Source organism: Ambystoma mexicanum, chromosome 3q (assembly GCF_040938575.1).
Source record: "Ambystoma mexicanum isolate Mex_15411 chromosome 3q, UKY_AmexF1_1, whole genome shotgun sequence".
Lineage (NCBI taxonomy): Eukaryota > Metazoa > Chordata > Amphibia > Caudata > Ambystomatidae > Ambystoma > Ambystoma mexicanum.
The window spans coordinates 1,063,090,861-1,063,115,898 of record NC_090926.1 but is presented as its reverse complement, the minus strand read 5'-3'; the positions used below and the strand labels follow the sequence as shown (position 1 = coordinate 1,063,115,898).

The 25,038-nt window shown below is 47.6% G+C and overlaps 1 protein-coding gene across 1 annotated transcript in view; it reads left to right on the top strand.

Moving 5' to 3' along the window:
- The window catches only part of LOC138583228 (glucagon-like peptide 1 receptor), a 213,382-nt gene that overhangs the window by 105,830 nt on the left and 82,514 nt on the right, over positions 1-25,038 (top strand). The window contains exon 8 of the mRNA XM_069655285.1: positions 18,133-18,193. Within this exon, the coding sequence (XP_069511386.1) occupies positions 18,133-18,193 (61 nt within the window). The remainder of the gene's footprint in view (positions 1-18,132; positions 18,194-25,038) is intronic.

Genomic DNA, 25,038 nt, shown 5'->3' with positions numbered 1-25,038 from the left:
CTCCTCGAAGGACTTGACCTTGATGTCCTCACTCTCACTGAGGCATGGTCCATGGCCAACTCTGTCACAAGTTTTGACACTCTCCTCCCTGATGGTTACAAGATCCTCTCTGTGCCCAGAACTAACCGACCCAGAGGTTGAGTAACTCTGATCTTTCTGGAGTGGGTCCCGGCTTCTGTCATTCCTACGCAGGCCTATTACTCCTTTGAATGCCTGGTCTGCAGGCTCTCTATCTCTCCTGGCCTCTCTCTGACTGTGGCCACCCTCTACAGGCCTCCTGGCCAGGTTGCCCTCTTCCTCTCAGAGTGGGCTGACCTCTCCTCCTCTCTCCTTGCCCCTACCTCTCTCTTCTCCTCCTCAGAGACCCCAACATCCACCTGGATGCTTCTAACCCCTCCTCTGGGATCTTCCGCAACCTCTGCGACACTCTCCCTCTTTCCATTCTACCTTCTGGTCTGACTCACTCTGCCAGACATACCTTGGATGTTCTCATCTCCTCAGACCTCCCCCTCTCTAACCCTTTCACCACTTATCACTCTTGGACTGATCACTTTCTGCTTTCCTCTCACCTGAAACTCTCTCTCCCTCAGGCAAAGCCCACCCCAGCACTGCTACCTACCTTCTCGGTCATTCAGCTCATGAAACACGTGTCAGTGGATGCCTTTGCCGCTACTTTCTCTGCTCCTCCTACTCCTGCAGTTGACTCACACTCTGACACAGCCCTCTCTAACCTGCATCTTTCTATTTCCAACACTCTGGACATCCTTGCCACTGTCATGAAAATCCATCTGAAGCCTACATCCAACTGCAACTCTTGGTATGACTCTGACCTTGCCACCCTGAAACGCAAGTGCAGGGTGGCTCAGAAGAAGTGGAGGGCATCAGGTGCATCATATGACAAACTGGCCTGCCGCCTCCTCCAAAGGCAATACAGACTCTTTGTCCTGTCCAAGAAGAGAGTCCACATCCAAGCCCGTGTCTCTGCGGCCTCTAACGACATGGCCAGACACTTTAAAATCTGGCAAATCCTTCTGCAGTCTCTACCTCTCCTGTTCCCTCCCAGATCCTCTGTATGGCTCTGGTGTCTCACATCATCACTAAAACCCAGGACATCCTGTCCTTGCTCTCCTCTTCCTCTACCTCTCTCAGCCCTCTCTGGCCGCTTCTCTCTCTCCTCCTCCTATCTATGTAAGTGTTGTCCAAACAGGTGCTCCCCTGCTCCTCCAGAATCATCAAGGACCACATAGACACCCTTGCTCCAGCCTTGGCCGATTTCTGCACTCACTCTTTCACCACTGGATCCGTCCCTTCCCTCCTCAAGCACTCCCTTGTGCACCCGCTCCTTAAAAAACCTCCTGCTGACCTTACCTGCCCCGAAAACTATCACCGATTTCTACCACTCCTTTCCTGGGCAAACTCCTGGAACAACTGGCCATCTCCCAGCTTACACTCAACATTGAATCTGTTGGTTGTCTCCATGACCATCAGTCTGGCTTCAGAGCAGCCAGAGGCACGGAAACTGCTCTCCGGAACACCCATGAAGATATGCTCTCTAATCTTGACTCCTGTCTTCCTTCTGTCCTCATCCTCTTGGACCTTTCCTCTGCTTTTGACACGGTCAATCACACCATCCTGATCAATCGACTCTGCGAGAACCTGGGCATCATGGATCAGGCCCTGGAGTGGTTGACCTCCTTCCTCCTCGACTGACCCTCCCAGGTCCAACTTGGGTCCTTTCGCTCCACCACCTGTCTCTCTGTATGTGTTGTTCCCCAGGGCTCTTCACTCTCACCCTGGCTCTTCAACCTCTAGTTGGCCCCTGTGGCCCACCTTATGTCTACCTTCTCCTCTAACTTTCAGTGTTATGCAGATGTCACTCAGCTCTATTTCAGGCTCCCTTCAGCCTCCTCTCCTATCTCGCTCATTCTTGACTGTCTATCCACGACTCAAGATTGGTGCACCTCCAACGATCTATGCCTTAATGGCAGTAAGACAGAGATCCTTCTCATTGGGACCCCGGCTCCCGCATTTTCTCAGTGAAACTGGATAATGGTGACATTGGAACAAAGAGAGGGTGGCGAAAGCACAAGAGGGGGTGGGGGGTAATTAGCGTTGGGACAGGGAGTTAAATAAGATGTTCAAGTAAGGCAGTAAAGCGAAGGAGGTGTGTTGTATATGTGAGTCTGCTTTGGCTTCTCTCTTCGGGCCATCCCCTTTCGTCTTCCTGTGAAGCAAAAAATCCATTCTGTGGCACAATACCTTTTGAAAAGAACTGATTTAAAAAAGAAATTGATTTGGAAAGACTAAGTCAGAACTGTCACGCCTCTGCTGCACACGAGTGCGCACAGGGGCTGACAAGTGGACCGAGAGGGCAGGGGAAGATGGGCTCCTGGTAAGTGTGTGTTTGCATGCGTGTGTGTATGAAAGGGGACAGTGCTTGTGTTCGAGCAGAGGCTGGGGATCAAGTATGTCTGTTTGTGTGTGTGTGCTTGTGAGTGTTTTGGTATGTAAGGAGGTGCCGGGAAAAGGTGTTTGTGAGTATGAGGCGGGGTTGGGGTGGGGAAGAGGTTGAAGGGGAGTTCAGGGGTAGAACACCCGATTTCAAAAGGCAGAGGGAGAGGTATTCAAGTGTTTAGAATATTAAAGGCCGCTCAAAATCAGGCGAACAAAATCAGGTTTATTTTGGTGCTGCCTTTAATATTCGAGATAAAGACATAGAACCAAGAAATCTTGTTGTCATCTTCGACTCCACTCTCCCCTTTTCTCCACACATCACGGACCTTGCCAAGAAGGCCCATTACCAGCTGCACCTCCTCTGGGGTATTCTTCCTTTTCTTTATTTCGCCTAAAAGCTCACTGTCTCCAGAGCCCTGGTTCTCTCTAGGCTGGACTACTGCAACATCCTCTTTTAAAACCTGCCTTCCTCTACTCTCCGCCCCCTGCAACTAATCCAGAACAGGACTTCAATACTTATCCTTGGCCTCAAACCCAGGGACCTTATCTCGCCAACCCTGAAATCTCTCCACTGGCTATGTGTGGCTGCAAGGATCAAGTTCAAGACACTCTACATCGTCCACAAGGCTTTCTGCGGACGGGCACGCTCTGCATCTAACTCTCTCTTCCAAAATATCTTCCTTCTCAAGCCCTTCTCTCAGCTAACTTCAATTCTCTGAGGGTCAGATGCTTCTCCAGGCAGAGCGTGGTGGTAGATCTCTCTCCTCTGCAGGTGCTTCCCCCTAGAATGGTCTTCCTGCCCTCTCAAACTTAGCTGGACTACCTAAAATTCCAGAAGCTTCTCAAGACCTTACCTTACCTACCATGAACTTAGGGGCTGTAACTGTAAACTCTACAGCCCGTGACTCCTGCACTTATCTAGAGCCACGCTGCCCTGACTGTGCTCACTCAGAGCAATGCTGCCCTGGTTGCATTTCCCTTTTCTCTCTCCCTGGCACCTCTCCTTCTCCCTTCCCCCTGCACTTTCTACACTGTCACACTTGCACAATCTGAATGACACAAGACCATGTGAGATAGTTTGTCTTGCCCTCCCTCTGTCCCCCCCCCTTGTCTTGTGCCTAGAATAGAAGCGTTACACATGACATATCATAATATATCAGCTCCTGTGCCAAACCAAACCTGTATTGGAACCCACAGCGACTGTGCATCTGGGAGCCAAATGAAGGGTGGGAAATCGTACCTCTGGTGAACACCTCTGGATCTGTAAAGTCTGGACTAAAACCAAGCTAAGGGCAGTAAGTAGTGAAGTCACTTACCGGTGGCCCTTTTGTTCATCCAAACACATACATCCATTGCTGGATAGTTTTATCCTTCCTTTTGGTTAGGGTAGTGCTTGGTGCCTCCAGTCCTCCGAACATCAGGAACAGCGTTCTTAGCAGTAACATATTCTCACCTGACTCTTGGAACCCAATTCACTGCTTCAGAATTCTCCTTCTAATGCTTTCCTGCTCCCTAAACAGTGTTCGGACCTTTTCGCATGACCGCACGCAGTCCTATTGAGCGCACATTGAACATTGAGCACAAGGCTCCACTTGTTTTAGGGCTGGAATCCTAAATTTAAGATGATCACATTTGAAGTCTGTTGGTGCTGCTAAACCTATTCACCCTCTTCCTTTGCAGCTACTGGTGGAGTTATGTACTTTCTCGCGCTGACTCCAGTGATTGTATTTATATTACATAATGTGTTATGTGTGTGGTATTTTCCTAATGCATTTCATTATTCATTGTGTTATTGAGCCTATAATAAATAGTATATGTTTTTATACTACTGTCTAATTGTAATTCTTAGTGTTTGACTGTGTGTGCTCATTGGAGACCCCTGATCACCCTCACTCCTCCTGAGGTTTAGCCTTGACTGCTCTCCAAGCTACAGTGAATTGGTCTGGCTATCTTCCCAGAAGGGTGGCCTCCTAAACATCTGTCCACCAGGCCAGAGTTTAGAAAAGCATTCTAACAAATTGGTGTCCAGATGTGAGGATACAACCTGGGGTATTCCATTGTTGCAGACTGGTGCAGTGCCTGAATCCTAGTTACACAGAAACACAGTGATTCTGATCACCTGCTATTTGTAAATCACCCGCTAAAATAATAATATGGAAACTGTCACTTCCATTTCTTTTAATGCTTCCAAAACTGAACATTTAAGAAAGCTGTGCCTCGAAAGAGGTATATCTACCTCTGGAACTAAACATGAGTTAATTGAAAAGATTACAGATTGGCAAGAAAGCAGGATAGTACCTCTCCCCTCTAATGATCGTGCAGAAGGTGCTGATCATGCTCCCAGTAAAAGTGATGGTATTATTGTTGCTGGCATCTTTGAGAGAGAGGAGGAGGATGATGATGCCCTGCCCCATGCCTCATCCGTCTTGACTGGAGTGGAGGCCATGCTGGAGCTTTAAAAGGAGAAGCTTAGGCTCAGAGAGAAAGAGCTTGAGTTCAGCATGGCCAAGCTTGAGTTTTAAGAGGGTTGAGAGACAGAAAGACAGGGATCATCAATTGGGACTTGCCAGATTGCAGGCTACAAGTGGCTCCTCTGCAGGGGGGACTGGGAATGGATCTGGCCCCTCTTCTCATCGTAGGTTTCCTAAAGATCTGCTCAGTGTGTATGATGAAAGGAATGACATCATGGATGGGCTGGCTGCATTTGAGTATTCATGTGAGGTACAAGAAGTAGCGGATGCTGACACGATTGCATGGTTGCTCAGTCGACCCCCCCACTCTGGCTACAGTGCACTTGTGGAAATGTCAAAGGCTGACAGAAAAGACTTTGAAGCAAACTCTTATCTTAAAGGTTGAGAAGATTCCTGCCAAATACTTCTATGTAACTGAATCCTTGAAAAACGTGTCTGGTTGGGTTGAAGGCTATAAGGTAACCACCTTTGAGGGTATGATCAATTTGGTCATGCTTGAGTGTATTTTTGCCTCATGTTCCCCTGAGCTAAAGCAACACTTGGCGAACTCTAGGGAGATAGACCCTAAGAAGTTGGCAATTGGAGCTGACTTTTGGGTATCCCGCAGGTAGGGCGTCCCATATGGATAAACCTGCTTCTAATAAGCAGGAGGAGGGAAAGAAGCAGAAAGAGAAAGAGGGTGATGTTAGGGAGATTTATCATGTTTATGCTTCATCCTCTCTCGTAGTGAGACCCCCAGCAACTTTTGCACGACTTCTGGATCCTTTTCTTTCTATCCTGAATGAGGAGAGCCTTTTTCCCCTCATTCCTTCTTATTTGCTCTGACATTTGGAACTCTGTTTTTGTGTTTTACCTTTACTATAGAGTCTGCTTCCCCCATATCTCTTTAAAGGCATCTGTGTTTAGCTTTTGCAGCACCCTATGTGCAGTGTTGCTGGGAACCCTGTGGGTTCTCCTTTGAGATTTTTTCTTTATCCTTACTATCTACAGTTCTTAAGAATAGAGGAATACGTTGTATCCTTCCGAAAATATTATAATATGAGCGATTAGCACTCACTACCTTATATGGAGTGCTAAGGGGATACCCAGTATCCCCCTTCTGTCTGCTCCTGTGACCTTTTAGTCACATAGACAACCTTATAGTTATGGTTAGTGGTAGTGGACGTGTTCTATCAACTATTGTGCTATTTTTACCGCAGGCTGTATTCACGGTCTCGGTTGTGCGCAATAGGGTTACCTATGTTCTAACATGGTGGCTCCTTTCTTTTATTGCCATTTCTATCATGGTTGTTCTTTGATAGCCCTTCTTCTACCATCTGGGAGGGGGAGGTCTGTGTTTGTATTTTTCTTTTTGCAGGAACCCTTGGGTGTCCTCGCTTAGGCTTCAGTGTGTCTGGGAAGGCAGGAAGTGGGGGAGAAGTTACTCACTCCCCTGCCCTTTGTCTGTCAGAGTGCCTGAATGTAACCAGTTCCAACTTGGCGGCTGGCTGTCCTGATTGGACAGCCACCCACCCCTTTCTGTAAAATGCTGTGAGGGTTTGCAGAGGAGTGTGTGGGAAGACTGAATAAAAGGTGAGGTTCCTGAGGTGAAAGGCAAGTCGACCACTGGAACCGAGGAACCAAAGCTGAAGATGAGCAGAGACACCTGCAGACCCTTCCAATCACCATGAAGTGACCACTTCTGACCTGATCCCGTTTTTTAATTTACAGAGGAGCTACCAAGAGGATGACTCCTTCCCTTTAGCTGGTGGGACCAACCAGCCCTGAGAAGAACTACTAATTGAGTCATCTCCTGAGGTGCTGTGCCTTTCCAGTGCTGCAGACTGCAAATACCAGGAGACCTCCACCCATTTGCAGTGCAATGTCCTTGTGAGGCTGAATCCGTACAGAACTTTGGTGAGCTCCAGTTGGACCTCGAGAGGCATAATCCCACTCCTCTAAGTCCCCTCACAAGTGTGCAGGACTTTAGAATCAAAGAAGATTGACCGGGCGAATACTGTTCTTTGTTGGTGCTGAGAAAAAGGCATCAAAACCACAGGCCGACCAAGGAGACTGAAGAAATCCAGGCCAAGGGTCCTCTCTTGAGACTGCTGCTGAAACATCCTATTCAGAATCCTTCCTTTCATCACCAGACCGAGCAATCAGGAGGCCGGGTCCATCGCTGCGGCACAGAGGAGAATCCAGCTAGGAGCATTTCTTCTAACCTAAGGTACTGTGGGTTGAAAGGGATAAGTTACCTTGAACCAAAGAGTCACTACAGTGTGACTGGAGTGTGACTGGAGTGTGTGAAGTGGTTTCCAGGTTGTGCACTCTACCTCTAACTCAAGCTTGCAAGTTTGTATCCCTTTAGGGAGTCCTATCTTGTGTGTCATATTCTTCAAGTATCTTCACCTAGAGACTGAAAGTATCCTGTGGAACATTTGATATTCTGGTACTTTGTAAGAATGTGGCTCAACTCCTACACTGACTTTTTCATATAGATAGGAATTGGACTTTAAAAGCATTGGAAGCTGTGAAAAGTGTCTCTAGATCGTTAAGCTCTGCTGCTGTGTGAATAACCAACCTTTTCCTTCCTAACGACTTTATGTTATGTGATTTTGTTAACTAAACACAATTACCATATATCTGTGAAGTTACACGAGTGCGCAGTAGTACCGATAATATGATAGAACTTTCATTAGTGTCAAACTCAGTAACAATTGTACCACAAGCAACTACTATTGAAATAATGCCCTTTGAAAAGTATTATTAAGAATTCCTATGTGTTTTGGTTAAGTGAATTAACTATTTATCTACCTTCCTTGTGTAAATATAATAAATGTTTCTTTGGACTATTGTACTTACTGGGTTCAGTGTACTTACCTACAGCTCACATCTTCTTCCCATGATAAGCCTGACTACTGTGCCAATCTACCACGATCCTTCAGGTAGTAGAGACTTATACTGAGAGTTGGGGTCCTGTATGCCAAGGGGTAGTTTTATGAAGTCTTACCTCAAGTGGACTTCAGAAAGACTCCTCTAACAGGTAGGACATCTGAATAATCCTCTTCCCAAAGGGCCACAAAAAGTGTAAAACGGGTAAGTCACATGACCATGTACAGGGTAGTGGGACTAACACTCTCTAGCACAACTCTCGTTAATCTAAGCATCTCTATGTCCCAAGACTCAGTGGATCTTGTGTGGTGCAAGTGACAATGCGAAGGGGGACCCCAGAAGTAAGGTCAGAACCTTGGGGGTCCACTCTGTGTATCTGGCCTTCTCTAATCAGGAGGAGGAAGTACTCACAGGGGCAACCTACTCTTCGGATTTACCCTGTGGGATCGGATCTGAAGTAATCTTAGTTTCCCTAGGATCCTGGGAAACTAGAGTAGCTGAGGCATATGCCCCATCCCAGAAAATACAAAGCATTACTTTAAGGATGATGTACTGGTAGATGACATAGACACCCCTGCCATTAGGAACACTGGGCCAGTAGAACTGTGGTGGATCCCACACTAGTAAACCAAGAGGAACTGGCCAGAGCTCCTCTGATGCCCACCAAGTTGGCTGATGGACCCCCTCTCAAGTTCCCATTTATGCCTTTGGCTCTAGCTGTGAATGGTGGAGTAGTTGGGATACCTGCAAATGCTCCGAGGCAAGTCCCTGGGAAAAGTCTGTTGGGTAAGGACCTCAGAGACTTAGGTCTTGTGGGGGATACAGAATTACCCTGCTCTGGGTCTCAGACCAAGGCTGCCCGGGTCAAGTTCAGCGCTGAGCCAAAGCCAAAGGGGAGACCCAAAGCTAAGGGAGTCAAGAAGCAGAAATGAGGAAGGAGAACATTCCCCATAACTCACCTAGCACTGAGGTGGATGAAGTTAGCCCAGCCTGTAAACCTAACGAGGAAGATGGGCTGCCTGAAATTCTCAACCCAGACATTTTTGGCCACCTTGATCCTCCAACATCCTCTGGCAGCAGGTTTATTCTGGTGTTGGTTGACCATGCCACCAGGTATCCTGAAGCCATCTCACTCAAGACAGTAACTGCCAGGTCAGTTGCTAAGCATTACCTGGCATTTCTACAAGGGTTGGGTTCCCTAAAGAAGTTGTGCCAGATAGAGGCAGTGACTTTATGTCTATGTACATGCAAGCCATGTGGAAGTGGTGTAGGGTCTCCTGTACGTTTTCATCTGCTTATCCACAGATACTTGCTTTAGTTGAGAGATTCAACAGAACTTTCAAAAGCTTGATTGGAGCTCTCAAGGAGCCTCAGAGGAGAAAGTGGGATGTCCTCTTACAATGCTTACTCTTTGCCTACAAAGAGGTCCCTCAAGAAGGGGTTGGCTACAGTCCCTTTGAGATTCTCTTTTTGGAACCACTGACTATACAGGCTTCAAACAATCTTTAAAAACCTGCTAGATCTGCAGGTCGAGTAACTTAGTTTATCTACTTGACCTTAGAGAAATACACTCGACCCACAAACTGAATGGCACTTTTCATTTTACTGAAAAAACCTGGTGCCCACCTGAAGAAACATTACTGATGCCATCTACTTGCATTTTCATAACCATGAGGACTAATGCTGCTTAGATGTTTTCATATAAAAACTAATCAGCATGAGTTGCCATGTTTTACTGGAAAAACATGGTGACATGAAACATGTTATAGAAAAAACCCCACAAATATTGAAAACACGCAAAGACTAGCACCATATAAAGTGTCTGTTGCGCTGTCAGCCAAAACACAATGCACAGTTGTTAGTTCTGCCATTTACCCTTAATAACAATGCAAGTTGTTACACAGCACTTTGTGCTGAATTATTCCTGCTTGCGATGTACTGACAGGTGTTATTATTACCACACTTAATGGTGCTCAATCTATCAACCTCGGTAGAATAAAATGCTGAATTGGCCCTGCTGGAGACTCGAACGTGACGTGTGTGCTGGCCTAATGTGAGACGAGAATACTTAACTTCGGTGCTGCACAAGAACTTGGGGTTGTGTGACATATGGAATCTTCTGTTCCCTGCACATTACATTACATTATTTTATTTATAAGGCGCGTCCAAAGTGGCCCGGAGGAATACGAGTGCCGAAGAGAATGTGTACCAATTAGCCAGGATGCAGAGGTCTGATCAGACCCCCTTATTTAAATAAATAGGTTTTAAGTTTTTTCTTAAAAGCATCCAGTGTCAGGCAGTTTCTCACATCTGAAGGTAGAGCATTCAATTTTACCGGGGTGGCAGCCCAGAAAGCACCCCTTCTAACCATTTCAACTGAGGTTTTGGGATTTGCAGAAGTCTTTTACAATTAGAGCGGAGGATCTGCGCCTCCGGTTTCTTTGACAATCTATTTGTAATATAAGCTGAGAGGGATCCATTAAGAGATTTATAAGTGATGGTGAGCAGCCAAAACTCAATGCTCTCTACAATGGGTAACCAATGCAGTTTTATCCTCACCTCCGACACATACATGTGCGAACTTTCGTAAGCCCATGATCGTTCTAATGGTACTATTCTGCACCACTTGGAGTTTTGCCAGATCGGTTTTTCCTACTCCTATAAGCAGAGGTCCGGGAGGACAGCTCAGTGGCAACGTGCGCGCCTTGGAATCAAGATGACACGAAGCAACACAGGTTCGATCCCCGGTCCGCGCTTAGAAACCTCTGGGTGTTTAAGCACGTTATAAATACGCAACTAAGACACAAAAAAAAACAATTACGCAACAAAAAAACAAAAAACAATTTCTGTAACAGCGCCTTGATGCCCGCGGGCTGTGTGTGCGCTTTAAAAATGTAAAATTAAAAAAAAGAGAGCCACAATAACCGATTTTTGAAGCGACAATAGCTCGAGCAATCGTTTCGCAACCCTTTTGAGATAGAAAAGGGCGAATGTGCGAAAGAAGTCTGATATAATAGGCCGAGGCTCGTTGGAATGGCATGGTCCGCAATGCGGAAAGATACATACTGTGGGGCGAGTTTGGCAAGTCTAGGTCTGGAGGCAATGATCATAAACTCAGTCTTGCCATGATTCAGCGCCACCCTGCTCATGTCCCTCCACTCTTGTATAAGGTTGCATACCTGTGACACTGCTAAGACGTCCCTCTCCTAAGGGGGATAAGGCACTCTGAATTGTCAGCATAGTTTGAGAAACAAACTTTGTTTTCTTCTAACATATAGAAGAAAGGGGCTGTAAAGAGGTTGTTTAAAACCGTGGAAAGCGAGGCCCTCTGGGGGACACCATAATTAACTGAAATGGGTTCTGCTTCCACTTGTTTACAACAAACCCGCATGGTTCTCATTCCTAGAAAAGACTGCATCCATTTCTTTGCCTATTCACTAAAATTCGCTACACGCCTATGGGGGTTAGACATGTAGCACAAAGACACAGCAAAAACCTGGTGCATCCTGACATGTAGCACACTTGCAATGTATCGTTTTAAAGCTGCTATTTTACATAGCAGCTTGCATTGCAAGTAGTTTCCACAGATCTGGGATTTTGATATGTTCAAAGCTAATTGTTGTGGTGGTGCCTGCAAACCATGCTTTGTGGGCTTATACCCCCTCTCTGGGTGTCACTGCTATGTTCTGGGTATTTAAAGAGAGATTCTTGAGGACTGTCCTTTTGAGAGGAGTTGGTTGGTGGTGACTGACCCTCTGGGTGTAGTTGTCTCAAGCGCTGCCAGAATGTATGAGAGACAGCACCTATCCTATCCTCAGATATAAGCAAAGGGGTCCAGTCTGAGGGGATTGCAATAACTCAGTCTCTTCAGCAATGTGTCTTGTGCTCAAGTGTTCCACTGTGTAAGTTCTAATGAGTGCACATGGGCTGGGCATTAGCACCATGCAGTATTAGCAAATTAGCAACTTTGGTAGCATGCACAATATAAATTAATATAAATGAAAAACACAACAAGCTATCAGTGTTGACTGTAATAAGTAACGTACATCAGTTTGGTTTTAAATTGCAGCCCACGTGGTTTGAAAGAAGAGACCGTGCAGCCTGAACTGCTAGGTTGCATCCCTGTTGCACGCGACCAGAAGCCCCCAGACATGCGTTGGCCTCATCAGTGAGGTTTAGCTTAGGTCTCTAGGCCCAGCAGGCTTGGAGCCCACGTCTAGGGATTGCTTGCTATCGGTTTGTCTTACTTTGTGAGCTTTGTACTCTACGATCCTGCTTGTTGGTGTTCCATAAATTACCCAATTGGTGAAAGTGTGGTGGCTCAGCTGTTTGGGTGTGTGTGATGCTAACTAAGGCGGGAAGGAGATGGTAAATTGGCGTTTAGGGCCGTGGAAGCTGCATTAGGGCGTCGATGACAATAGGGGTGGAAGGAAGTGGGGCAGAAAGAAGTGGGGCCGCAACTGTTGGAAAAGGTACTATACCTAATGGAAGATTATGTGGTCCCCCGCACCTCCTTGCAGGGGGCGAGGTAAGACTCGGCAATGGCTCTACTGCGAAAGGCTAAGGGCACAGAAACACGGTGTTGCTTTGCTTGAGGTGATATTGAACGCAGCTAATTTGACCCGAAATTTGGCTGAAATTCCTAGCACCTTAGAGCATGACCCCAGTCCTATAGTGCAAGGGGGGTGGACGCATCGCCCCTTGCACACACACCCCTGCCAGCATTACAGACATCTAGTGTGTCTCTGCAGGACTTCCTTCTGCCATGTAGAAGCGGCCGTTTTGAAATTCTTTTGAGAATAAGTAGCAAAGGATCACTGCACTTAAGCCTGGATTTTCAGATGATGGTGCTTATGGAGGAGAGGTGCAGGCAGGATGTAGTATAACTGGCTCATGTTTCTGTCCAAAAGCTCCTCGTATACAAATGGACATTTGCTCTTTAAATGTTCAAATTTATGAGGGAGTGTGCCCCAGCGAGCCAGGCCCCCACAACTCCATGCGCTGTAACAGTAGTTTGCAGAACTGCACAGACTGGTGCTACGTCATATCCCGTCATGTTTGGAGTCAGGAGCAGTGGTCGAAGTGTACGAAAAGAAGGAGTGGAACTATGTTCCCTGCTGGCCGCACCCACTCCCCACAAACCCCATCATGACGTCCACTCCCACACACAATACTCACCACCAAACACTTGCACCTGCGGTTTAAGGAAACGTTCAGTGCAGTGCACTGAGAGGGCAAGTTTCAACTTCTTCCTACACTTTTATTTTAAAACGAAACCATTCCGGAACGGTTTCTTTTTAAAATAAAAGTATAGGAGCTGTAAAAGGTAATTAGAAAAGTAGAGGAGCACCGCTCCCGACCGCTCCCGCTCACTTCGACCACTGGTCAGGAGTGCACTGTACGCAGGGCATAGCCTTGGGTTTAAATAAGTGTGTGAGACTCATGCCTGAAACAGCTGCCCAACCGAATGCTACTGCTCTCTCAGTCCCAGGGCATCTGAAAACAGGAACATATTGTAGCTGACATGCACGGTGTGCATGCAAAGCTCGCAATAAAGTGACCGCAATTTTGATTTGCGTCACTGCCTGCTTTGCAGCCGCCTCCCACCTTCAAAGCACGACGTTACCTTTGGTGCACTGTGGTTGAAGGACCACTTAATCAGGCAGCCTGCAGTTCAGTCAGGCAGGTGGGATCTCTGTTCCCCTCCACACACCATTGTATGGGTGTGGATGGGGACTGTAATACGCATTAACTACTAACACACTTCCAGGGACTTTGCATTCAAATGAGAATGCCCTCTGTGGCTGGGAGGGTGTCCACAATTTCTTTCAATGGTTCCTGGCAGGGGCTCATCATGCAGACATTCTGGCAGATCACAGCCTAATCTCCGTGATTAGGCATGGGCAAAGAGCACACCACATGTACCCAAATCTTAACTCGTCCCAACTACATTCTTACTTGCAAATTGCGAGCGGCGAATGCAAATTGGGCAGGCTGGTGTAAGGGAGAAAACTATTGCCGGAAGCTTGCTGACGGAGAACAGAAATATGCAGAGGTAACAACGCTGTGGAAAGATGCTAGATAGAACCCTGAAATGCTGGACACAGTGCAGCATCTTCACTATAATCAAAGATTTCCTGAAGAGGCTCACCCGATCCGACTAGTAGAACTAAAATGATGCACCACATGTCAAAAAAGTACTCGCCTTTGCGAGCGGGCGAGTGGATCTTTTGAGGCCACGTGGTGGATTATATGCTAGATTTGAGAAAGTGGATGGGCTGATTTATGGCCCAGGCCAGTGACAAGTTGAAGGCTGGCCAGGCGACTGTCAAACCTTGGTATGACCAGAAGGCTTCCCTTGTTCATTTTTCCCCAGGCCAAGACGTCCTAATTATGAATTGCCTGAGGCCTAGAGCTTTACAGGATACATGGTCAGGTGATGGAGCAACTTGCTGAGGTGAACTATTTCGTGGATCTGGGAAGACCTTGTCAGGCTTTCAATGCATTGCACATAAGTAGACTGAAGGCTTTCATCCCGAGGATTGATATGGTTGCTCTGATCTTGGCTTCAGATAGGGAAGAAGAATAATCTGAACCCCTTCCTGATCTGGTTCAAGGTAGTCCTTCAGATGGCTCTATTGAGGGTGTCAAACCATCCCCTCAACTGACTCCAAAACAACAGGGAGATGCGAGGACTTTGCTAAGAAACCTATCTCCCCTGCTGTCACTTACTACAGGTTTGACTCCTTGGTGCAGACATGAAATTGACACTATAGATAGTGTGCCTACCAAAGGTAGGAGTTATAGGATGTCAGACAAAGTAAGGTCCCACATCAAGTCTGAGGTCAACAAGATGTTGGATCAAGGGGTGATTGAGCCTTCCCGTTGTCCATGGTCCAGTGGTTCTGGTTACAACGGTGGGTACTTCTGATTTGGGGTTCGTTGTGGATTGCAGGGCTCTGATTGCTGTCACCAAGACAGATGTTCACCCCCTACCAAGATCAGACACATTGGTAGACAGGCTGGGTGCTTCCAAGAACCTCAGCACTTTTGGTCTCACTGCAGGGTATTGGCAAATTGCCTGTTAGAAGGTGCCTAGGAGAAGACTGCCTTCTCGACCCCAGAAGAGCTTTACACGTTCAGGGTAATGCAATTTGTACAAAAGAATGCACCTGCCACTTTCCAAAGGCTAGTCAATCATGTTGTGAATGGATTGGATGAATTCTGCCTTGCATATCTGGATGATATAGCAGTCTTCAGCCTCACTTGGGAGGAACGTGTAAGACACCTGGAGATAGTGTTGCAGGCCCTTCATCAAGGCCCACCTGACCATAAAGGCTTCAAAGTGTCAGATTAGTCAGGGTTCAGTGGCCTACCTTGGGCATGAGGTTGGTGGGGGTAGGATTCAGCCTCTCCCCAGTAAAGTATGAGCAGCTGTAGAGAAACCCCTCACACTCACACCAGAAATAAAAGAACCCACTAGGGAAAAATGCCCCGCACACCGCTTGCAAGGAGAACAAGGTCTATTCTCATAAAAAATAAATTAAATACGCGCCAGCAAAGAACTCTGCTGCCACGGAGCGCTCTGACAAAAACAACATAAGCAAGAGCTTTTAAGGTTACACAGCGTCATCAGTGATGCACATCACACAGGTGACAAATCCAGGGAGCTGGATGGTGCGACCCTATGCACATATAGCCTTCTCCATACGAGACACCAGGCAATTGGTCCCAGCATCATCTGTCCATTTTCATCCACGTGGGGATCTTCTTCTGCCATCATCAGATAGAAAAACTTTAATTGTCATTGTTAGGGACTTGGGGGGTTGCAGCCGTTATAACTTATAGTTCTGAGCTGCTGACGGCCTGGAGCCCTCACCCCCCTTCTCGTGGGCTACCACTCCAGTGATCCAACACAGCCCTCTCATGGCCTGCAGGGCACATTCTTTCTGCATTACATGCGCTACTCATAAGAGTCCATACAGGGCTGTGTGTGTGTGTGTGTGCGTGTGTGAGTGTGGATTTTCAAGAAATTAACCTACTGCAGAGCTGCTGTGTAGTGATCAAAGAAGGCACATCCACCCTTCCAACCCTCTGAACTACTGTGAGTACACAAATGTAACCATGGCACTAGTGATATCAGTTACAAAATGGCGTCTATCTTCTAAAATGGAGTTTCACTATACACATAATGCTGCCCCTACAATTCACTATGTAGCAAACTCCTGTATATGACTGCCCTTCCCTCTCCATTCTCCTTCTACAATTGTCTTGTCCGAAATCGCCAAGGGGTCTGAAACTTCCACCCCTCCTTCCCACCATTCCTCCCATTCGTTAATTCTGTATTAACGAATTCCCCCGCAATTCTCTCAGCCTTTTCCATTTTCTCAGCCTCCTCATACGTCCATGTCCTTTTCTTTGGAACCCAAGCTCTACACACTGACTGCAAACCTTCTCCTGCCTGGGCATACTGCTCAGGGGGGCAGGTGAATTCTTTGCTCTGATATCACCATGCAGGGCTTAGTTGTGTCCTCTGTTTGTACTTGCCCATCTTTTGTACCACAAGGTGCATTGCTTACCCAAATTTGAACCATCATCATTGCACTATTAGTGATAGCCTTAGCATCTAAGTCCCAAATGGCAGAAAATCACCAACACGAACACCACAACTGGCACTAATATCTTGGTTTTGCAGCGTCATCAATGGGATGGCTCTCAGTTCAACTTTGATTGCATTGAAACCTTGTTCAGTGTCATTTGCCAACTGGATCAGTTCCCACTGGACAATCTGCATCCCCTTGGCGGTGGGTGCTGTTTTACTCCTGGCAGTAACAATGTCTCTTCTTTGTTGTACAGTCTATATTGATCAAGTATTTCTTTAAGCAATTCTACAGAGTTTTTTGACGGATACTTGGACCTCTTTTTTCTTTTTAAAAGTATGTTGTCTTCTATTTCTGTCAATTACCAGGGCCCCTTGCTTGTGTCATGGGTCCCATTTTTTGGTGCAGGTCCAGGGGTTACGGATGCAGTGGTTGAAGTAGGTGTCGGGTTTGGGTCCATCTAGGCTGCAGTTCCGATTTCCGTTTGTGGGATGTTTCCAGCAGACTTGCAGCAGGACAGGTCAGCAACCCCAGGACAGCATACACAATGACTTCCACAATGAAAATAGGCCGCACGACACAGCAGTCAAATAAAGAGTGGCCATGTAAAAACCCTGGTAAGGAGTCAGTGAGCTCAGTTCTTGGTGGCGGCAAAGTGCACCCAAAATAAAATGACTTATTCATTTATTTAATCATTTTTAGGAGCGTAAATAGGCCTTAGGTATTTAGCCACTGGGTACAATGTTGCAAGTACAGTTGTGGTGAAAGTACATGAGGTAGAGAGTGAGCAGAGCTATTAGTTAAACAGGTGAGATTAGAGTTTTTCCTGAAGAGGGAGTAGGGCGGTTTGTTTCGCAGGCAGGGGAGGCTGTTCCAAGGGTTGGCAGCGCAGACCAGGAAACTGGAACCACCCACCCATAAGCAGATAAGTGTAGTTTAAAAGGATTTACTTACCTCAGATGTCAGCAAGGATTCCAGTAGGGAGACAGCTCAGGCTTAGGAGAGATTCTCAGACAAGAGAGACTCCACGCTGTCTTTAATGTCATCTGCAAAGCAGCTGCCGGGACCACTCCAGCCACTTTCTGTAAACATTATCCCCCATTTGGTCAGACCATATCGAAGAAACAATTTTGGTTAGACCTTGTTCCAGATGTGGTTGCACATACTCCCCATTGTAAGTCATGCTTGGGAATACTAAGCATGACTTACATGTCTTATATCCCGCATGTCTTATATCCATAGGCCCTAAGACTAGGGCCTATGGATATAAGAGTAAATAAGTCACTAGCTGTAGTAATTATGGTATCTTTTAGTCTTCAACGTGCTTCTGCCATAGGATGCAAGCTGCTTCTCCTCAACTCCATCCTATGCATTCTCAAGTCTCGCCTTCGAGTGGGGCAAAAGCAGACTTAGATCAAGCAAGTACTGTCAGCTACGTGGGGTAGGCCTAGGATTCCCATTTGGAGGTTTCTTTGATCTTAAAGTAGTTATCCAATGGATCTGCTCCGCTAGAGGTCCTTGCTTTGAACTGAAGGCCTTCAAGCACTTATACTGGACTTCCTATGGTGAGTAATATTAACTTACTATCCTGTGAGCTCAGAGCCCGGCTTATTGCTGTTTTGGGTATTGAGGCTGACTTAATAGATGATGTAAACTGCAGTTTTCTGGATAATTGATTGTCAAGTTGCCTGTTAGAACGCAGAGAGTGTGATCCGTGCCTTTTTGTGTTGCAGGCTCTCCAGTGATCGTTGTCACATTGTGGGTATGTGGAAAGCACTTCCTGGACAATGAAGGGTAGGGGACTTTGATAGGGCTAGAAAGCCAATAATAATAAGTGTGTGTCTCTCACTGTGAGCTGCTTGTGGGAGAGGAGCGCCCGGGGCATGGTGTTTAGGCAGAAGCTGAAGAGGTACATGACATAGTGTTCACCGGGTAGTGAAGAATGATTGCAGTGTGTTGATGGGGGAGTGCATGGCAACAGATACTTGCACAGGAGGGGGTAACTGAGTGTATGGCGTATATGTGGCTAGGGAATGGAGGCAATGCATGGCGCGTGCAAGTGGCTGCCTGATGTTCCGGCACTCACAATGGTTGTGCTTTCATGATTTTCTATGTTTTACCTGTCTTCGCCACGGTTCCTGGGCCTTCCTTTTGGGTGGTCTCCAGTTTCACTCTATAGAAGTCTGGCTTGCTGCATAGGAAACTGGGGAAATGGGCCCGGGTCTTGGAATGTCCAATGCACCAGGATGGAGGGCACATACACTCCTGCACTTGGGGTTGCACGGCTGAAGGTTGCTATAGGGTGGCAGCTTGTGTGCAGGGAGGGTGAGAATGAGTGAGCATGCCAGTATTTTTCTAGCTGTAGGTATTTCCTGGGGCTTTTCGGGAGCTGAGATTTTTTGCACAGCTCCGGTTCCTCCTGATGCTTCAGTGGATCCCGGGTGGCCATCATGTTTGTAGCAATGCATTGTGGGTGTTGGAACATGTCCACCTTATCTCCACATCTTGGTACCAGGAGATGGTAACCAGATGTCGTTTAAGGTAGTACTAGTAGAGCTCCATCTTTTCAGGAGCTGGTTTCTATATCTGCTGAGCTTGGACTCGCGTCACCTTGGCTCACCTGTGGTAGTTGCGGTTGAGCGACAACCCAAGCTCTAATGAAATGGTGTGTGAGGTGGCACCAGGTACAGTTTAACAGAAGTGAACTTCGTCAAGACAGACAATGTCGCAATGCGAGTTAATTATTGTAGAAAACCAAGAACTCTCTGGTTACTGAAGATTGAGAAACAATATACAGGAAAGGTAAGTGACCAGGAAGAAATTGAGTAGCCTCTAACCTCAACAACTGAATAAATATGTTAATGCCACCAACGAAGGTGGCGCTACCAGGGCCATAGGAAAGCCGAGGGATAATATAAGCCAGTGAGGTACTACTTTCCTGTGGAAGAAAGCTTTTCTGCGCATGGAGGCATTGTTTCCAGCTCCTTTATCTCTTGGATGGGAAGGTTACTCATGGATGGGAAGGTTACTCATGGATGGGAAGGTTACTCATGGATGTGTATTTTTGACCACTGGCTAAGCTCTTCAATTCAGATGGTTGCAGTTCGGCAACTATGCGGAAGTGCCAGAATTCATCCTTTGGCTTTGCATGGGACACTGGGCCATAGAGGTCCAGATGCCTCCAGTCCCATAGATTTCCGGTGACCACATTGGTTCCTTGCGATGGTCTCCTTAAAGTTGAGGTTGCAGCTAAACCTCGTCTGTGGCAGTGGTTGATTGGCTGGAAAGAAGATGGAGGGGCCATGAGGAGATGGATGACTCCCTTGGTGTGGGAAGATTGTGGAGGCCATTGCCGGAGCCAAATCCTGGAGATGAAACAGCGGTGGCTAGACAGTTTCTGTCTGTCGAGGTGTGCTAGTGTGTTGATAGTCAGGTTTAAGCTGGAGGTGATGGCACAGCAGAACACAGACGCTTGACCTCACCAATGGAACGGAGGTGCATTTAGGTGGAGGGGAACACTGGAGTGTCCATTCAGGGAGTTACTTCCAGTGGCCATGAACCAGAGTACTCCAGGCTGTGGGAGGCGCTCAAAGAACAGCCATGGTGTGTGCCTGCTGACTCTCAACGTGTTTGCTTGGTTTTCTTGTTTGAGCATCTGTCTCCACTGGGCTTGTTGGTGTAGGATGCAGATCGGTATGATTGGGTCATGACCCTTGAAAGTAAGTTCTCCTTTCTGTAACATACCCAATTGGAGGTAATCCATTTTTTCTCAGGTGTACACCAGACAACTCTACTACAAGTGAATTTTAGAGACCCCCCATGTCAAAGACGGATGCTCCTACCTACTGTGAATAATAAAGCAACTGGGTTATGGAATGTATCTATTTATTAAGAGCTTAACATTCCTTCTTGCATCTTTGAATTATTTGTTTTGAAGTTTTACAGTCATTTTATAAATCAAAACACAGAAATTGCTCCAACACATCAGGGTAAATGTGTGTTGGTGGGCCCTCTCCTGTGTAGGAATAGACACCTCTAACAACGTAGAAAGAAATTGTATTAACGCTGATCTTCTTATTTAAGTGTCAGATAACTTTGGGAATTAGATGAGCAATAATTAATTATAATTGTTCTTTTATAACACGCTTAATACTGTTATAAGGGAAAAAGGACAGAGCCCCTTTAAGAGGGGAGCTCAAGACTATGGGAGGGAGCGGGAAGCGGGAGGGGAGGGAGCGGGAAGCGGGAGGAGAGGGAGGGGCAAGGGAAGAAGGAAGTCAGTAACGACATGGAGGAATAAAGGGAAGGTTGGAAGCACACAATGGCTCCTGTGTAGTTATTGAATGGGCCTGAAGAGACCCCATGAGGGGGTCTAACAACTGGCGACGAAGGGAAACGAGCCCAGCAGTGCCATGGCAGAGGTGAGCCCAGCAGCATGAAGGTGCCCAGTAAAAAGGAGGGTGCGGCGGACCCGACCCGGCAGAAGACCGTGTGCCTAGCAGCACCCAGGGGTCGAGTGCCCACAGTGATCGGGGGCCTGTGCTCCCACAGTGAAGGTGAGGCCGAGTGCCCAGCAGTTTGCGGGGCCCGTGTGCCCAAAGTGAAGTAGGGCCTGTACGCCCAGCAGCGGAAGAAGCAGAGGGCCTGTGCGCCCAGCAGCATCCTGGGGCCCATGTGCCCTGCGGCGGGCCTGTGTGCCCAGCGTCAACGGGCCTGTGTGCCCTACTAGAGCAGTGGGCCTGTGTGCGCGGAAGAGGGCCCGTGTGCCCAGGAATGACAGTGGGCCAGCGCGCCCAGCAATCACTGGTGGGCCAGTGCACCCTGCTGCGAGCCTGTGCGCCCGACAGTGAACAGGAGGCCCATGTGCCTCCAGAAGGAAGGACCAGTGGCTCCGGAGCCGCCGCACAAGAAGAGGTGAAGACTGCGCCTGCAGCACCCGCGGCAGCGCAGCAGGACCAGCGGCTCGACCGCTCCGTTCCGCCATCGGCAGCAGGAGAAGAGGAGTCAACGGACTGCGAGGGACACACCCCCATTAAGTGAGGTGTTCTGCCGGGGGTTGGGATGGAAATGAGCTGCAGATAAGGGAAACCCTGTGTCTCCCACAAGTGACATTCAGAAAATAATAATAAAGCTAAAACAAATAAGGGAAACCCTGTGTCTCCCACGAGTGACATTGAAACTAAAATAATAAAGATACGACGGATAGACCTGCAGCATTAACCCCGTGCCTCCCACCCAGTGACACTCAAAAATAAAAGGAGAAAATAACAAAAGCCAAACCCCAGGGCCCAGCAGCCACATACGAACATGATAAAAGCCAAAACAAATCACACGGCTGGCCCCTACCCTCTCAAACCAGCAGGTAGAAGTTACCTATAAGGAACAGACTTATTCTGGCACACGAAACAAGTGACCACAGTGCCTCAGGAGACAGCTAACACCGGTGCCCATGTGACACCTAAGCAGCTACAGCATACACAGCGGCGCCATCATGTTGGCTCTGGATGCGGCCGACCCCAATGCCCAGCCACCAAAACCAGAGCCAGCACCCTGCTAACACCCCGGCTGCCCCGACCAACGCAAACGTAACGTGGAGGTAGCGATAGTGAATAAGGGCGACGAACTAATGGAAAATTAAAGGTGACCACCCACCACCCCAACTTCACAAACTGAGACACAAAGACGCAGTGGCAACCGCGCCAACACCACCACAAGGACACGCACAGGACATAAAGAGAAGACAGACATGGAAAGCTGCCCAAACTCATGCGTACCAGCAGCAGAGAAGACCCGTACCAGACAGGAACAGCAACAGTGAAAGTAAAAGCAACACCACCCATACAAACCAAAGGACCAAAACACAGCGATCTGCCACCAAAGACCGCACGCAAGTGCACAGCGACTCCATACCCAAACTAAACACCTGCCACCATGACTGACCTAGCGCAATCGGAGGCCGACGCAGGTGCGCAAGCCCTAGCAGACTTGGACCACACGTCATATCCCACCGTCATGAGAAGGTCCAACCCATTCGCCTTGATCCCGCACCATGACCAAGGAACAAGATGGGACGAATGGGTCGAAGAATTTGAGGACTTTCTAGGTGCAATTGGAAACAAAGACCCGACAAAGAAACTCAGCATATTTAGGAACTTGGTCGGAAAAGGGGTAAAGGACATCATCAAGACAATCCCAGCTACAGACAAAACCACGTACCAACGTCTCCTCGATGCAATCAACGACAAACTCATAGTAGGATCCAACAAAGACTACGAACGCCTTGCATTCAATCAACACAGGCAGCGTCCACACGAATCGATTGGAGAGTTCGTCATACATCTCCAGCAGAGGATAGGAGACTGCGACTTTGCCAACTTCAATGATGAAGATGCTATAAGACTAAGGATCATAGAAGGGTGCACCTCGTCAACGTTCAGAAAACACCTTCTCATAAAGCCCCTACCCCTAGTGAAAATACTCAATATGCCAAAAACATACGAGAGAGTTGACGCACAGGCAGCCGCCATTGAAAGGAAAGGTGAACGCAACGCAATCGCGGCCCTCACGAAAGAGCAACGGCAATACTCTGAACTCACTCGACCCTGGAGAAGGAGGAAACTTCGAATCTGTGTTGCACTGCGTTGTCGTACTGCGTTGTTGTTCTTCCAAGGCAAACGTTGCCCCTGAGCTATCCTCTCGACCTTTCACGAATGGTATTGGTGCATAAAGGATCAGCATGGAAGCTCCACAGCGAGGGAAACAGTGCTCTGGCAAAGAATACTGGTTGCCAGTCCCAATGCTTTTATTGTTTTTCTGGACCTCCTTCACTACGTGGCACAGAGCTTGATGTGTCCTTCTTTTATTTGTACACATTACTGCCTTTCTTGGGAGGCTCCGATTGGAGGGCATTCCACTATATGCAATGCACTTACTTGACCAGCTCTGAATTGTGCCCCTCCAACTATGGGCTGCCAATGTTAATCGATTTGCAGTGTTTTAAACGTAGGTTACCAACATTATAGGGGCCCAGACATGTTGCGCTGCTGCAAAGCTAGCACCTGGGTGGATCTTGATTGACAGCCCTTCGTTGGCTTATAACCGCCCCACTGGTTATACCACTTGCAATAGGCATCATTCCCCCGTATCCCCCAGGCCCATCCCTGCGGGAGCAGAGTCAGAGTGTCAGAAGCTAAAGTTTTACAATCAGAAGTCGAACCTTCCGCTGCACTGAACCAGTTATAGACAGACATCTAGACATCACGGAGTAGTGATAAGCTGGTGATTGCACTCGCTTCTGTGTAACTGGTCCGGTAGCACAGCAAGTTGAGCTCTCGCTTTGACGCCTGTACAGAGCCTGCTGACTCAGGTTCGAATCCTGGCAGGGCCAAACTCAGCATTTCATTTTTCAGAGGTGCCTGAGGGTTTGTAGCACTATATAAATGCTAAATTATTATTAATCATTATATATCCACGTAGATGCGTTTTCCCCTTGGACACAGCAAATCATGTTTTCTGAAGAAGGTGCAGTCATTTATCCAGAGTCTGAAACGTGCTAAATGGATAAAGCAACACACTGTTCAGTTGGTGTATTAAGGCTGCCCATTTGTATTATACATTCTGTTTTGTGCACGTTTGTGTTTTAACAGAAACAAATATGGCTGTCATGCAGTGGTCGAAGTGTACGAATAGAAGTAGTGGAACTATGTTCCCTGCTGGCCTGCACCCACTCCCCACAAACCCCATCATTACGTCCCCTCCCACACACAATACACATCAGCAAACACTTGCACCTGCTGTTTAAGGGAACACTCAGTGCAGTGCACTGAAAGGGCAAGTTTCAACTTCTTCCTACACTTTTAATTTAAAACAAAACCATTCCGGAACGGTTTCTCTTTAAAATAAAAGTATAGGAGCTGTAAAAGGTAATTTTAAAAAGTAGAGGAGCACCGCTCCTGACCGCTCCCGCTCACTTTGATCACTGCTGTCATGTGTAGCTTTCAGTGTTGTATGATAGGCTTGTGTGCAATATTTTAAACTTTTCAAGCTGCGGGTTTTGGTTTGAACAATGACTGTACAACCTGTAAAAACATGTTTTTGAAAGCAAGAAAGAATGTAAACTTCTAAAGAATTGGCTTAGTGCAAGTATGGCTGCCTCCGACCTGCAAATCGGTTTATTAGGGGCGCTAGCCCAATAAACCAAGTCCTGCGACCTCAATCTCTTGTTTCTTTTGTTCTCAGTAGTGTGGGAATCGCCACTCTATTTTGTTTTCGTCGACCTCCAGACTGCATTTGATACCGTCGTGCATATTGCCTTATTACGGATGTGCCTGCCCAGTGCCGGACCGGCACACTCCGAGTCTGCGGGTGGGGCGGACGCGACGGCACCCGCCCGCAGACTTTCACAGAACCACCGGCGCCGTTATTAAGCTAGGCCCGTTAAACCCATTCCGCCTGATTACGAGGTCCCCTCGCGGGACCCGGTAAGGACGCCTGGTAAAACCAGGCATCGTTACCGGGTCCCGCGAGGGGACCAGGGAGCTAACAACGGGCCGGTCTTAATCGGCCCGTTGTTAGCACCCTGCACCCATTCCCATTGAGCCCTATGGGGGCTCGAATTGGAATGGGGAAGGTCTGGGCCC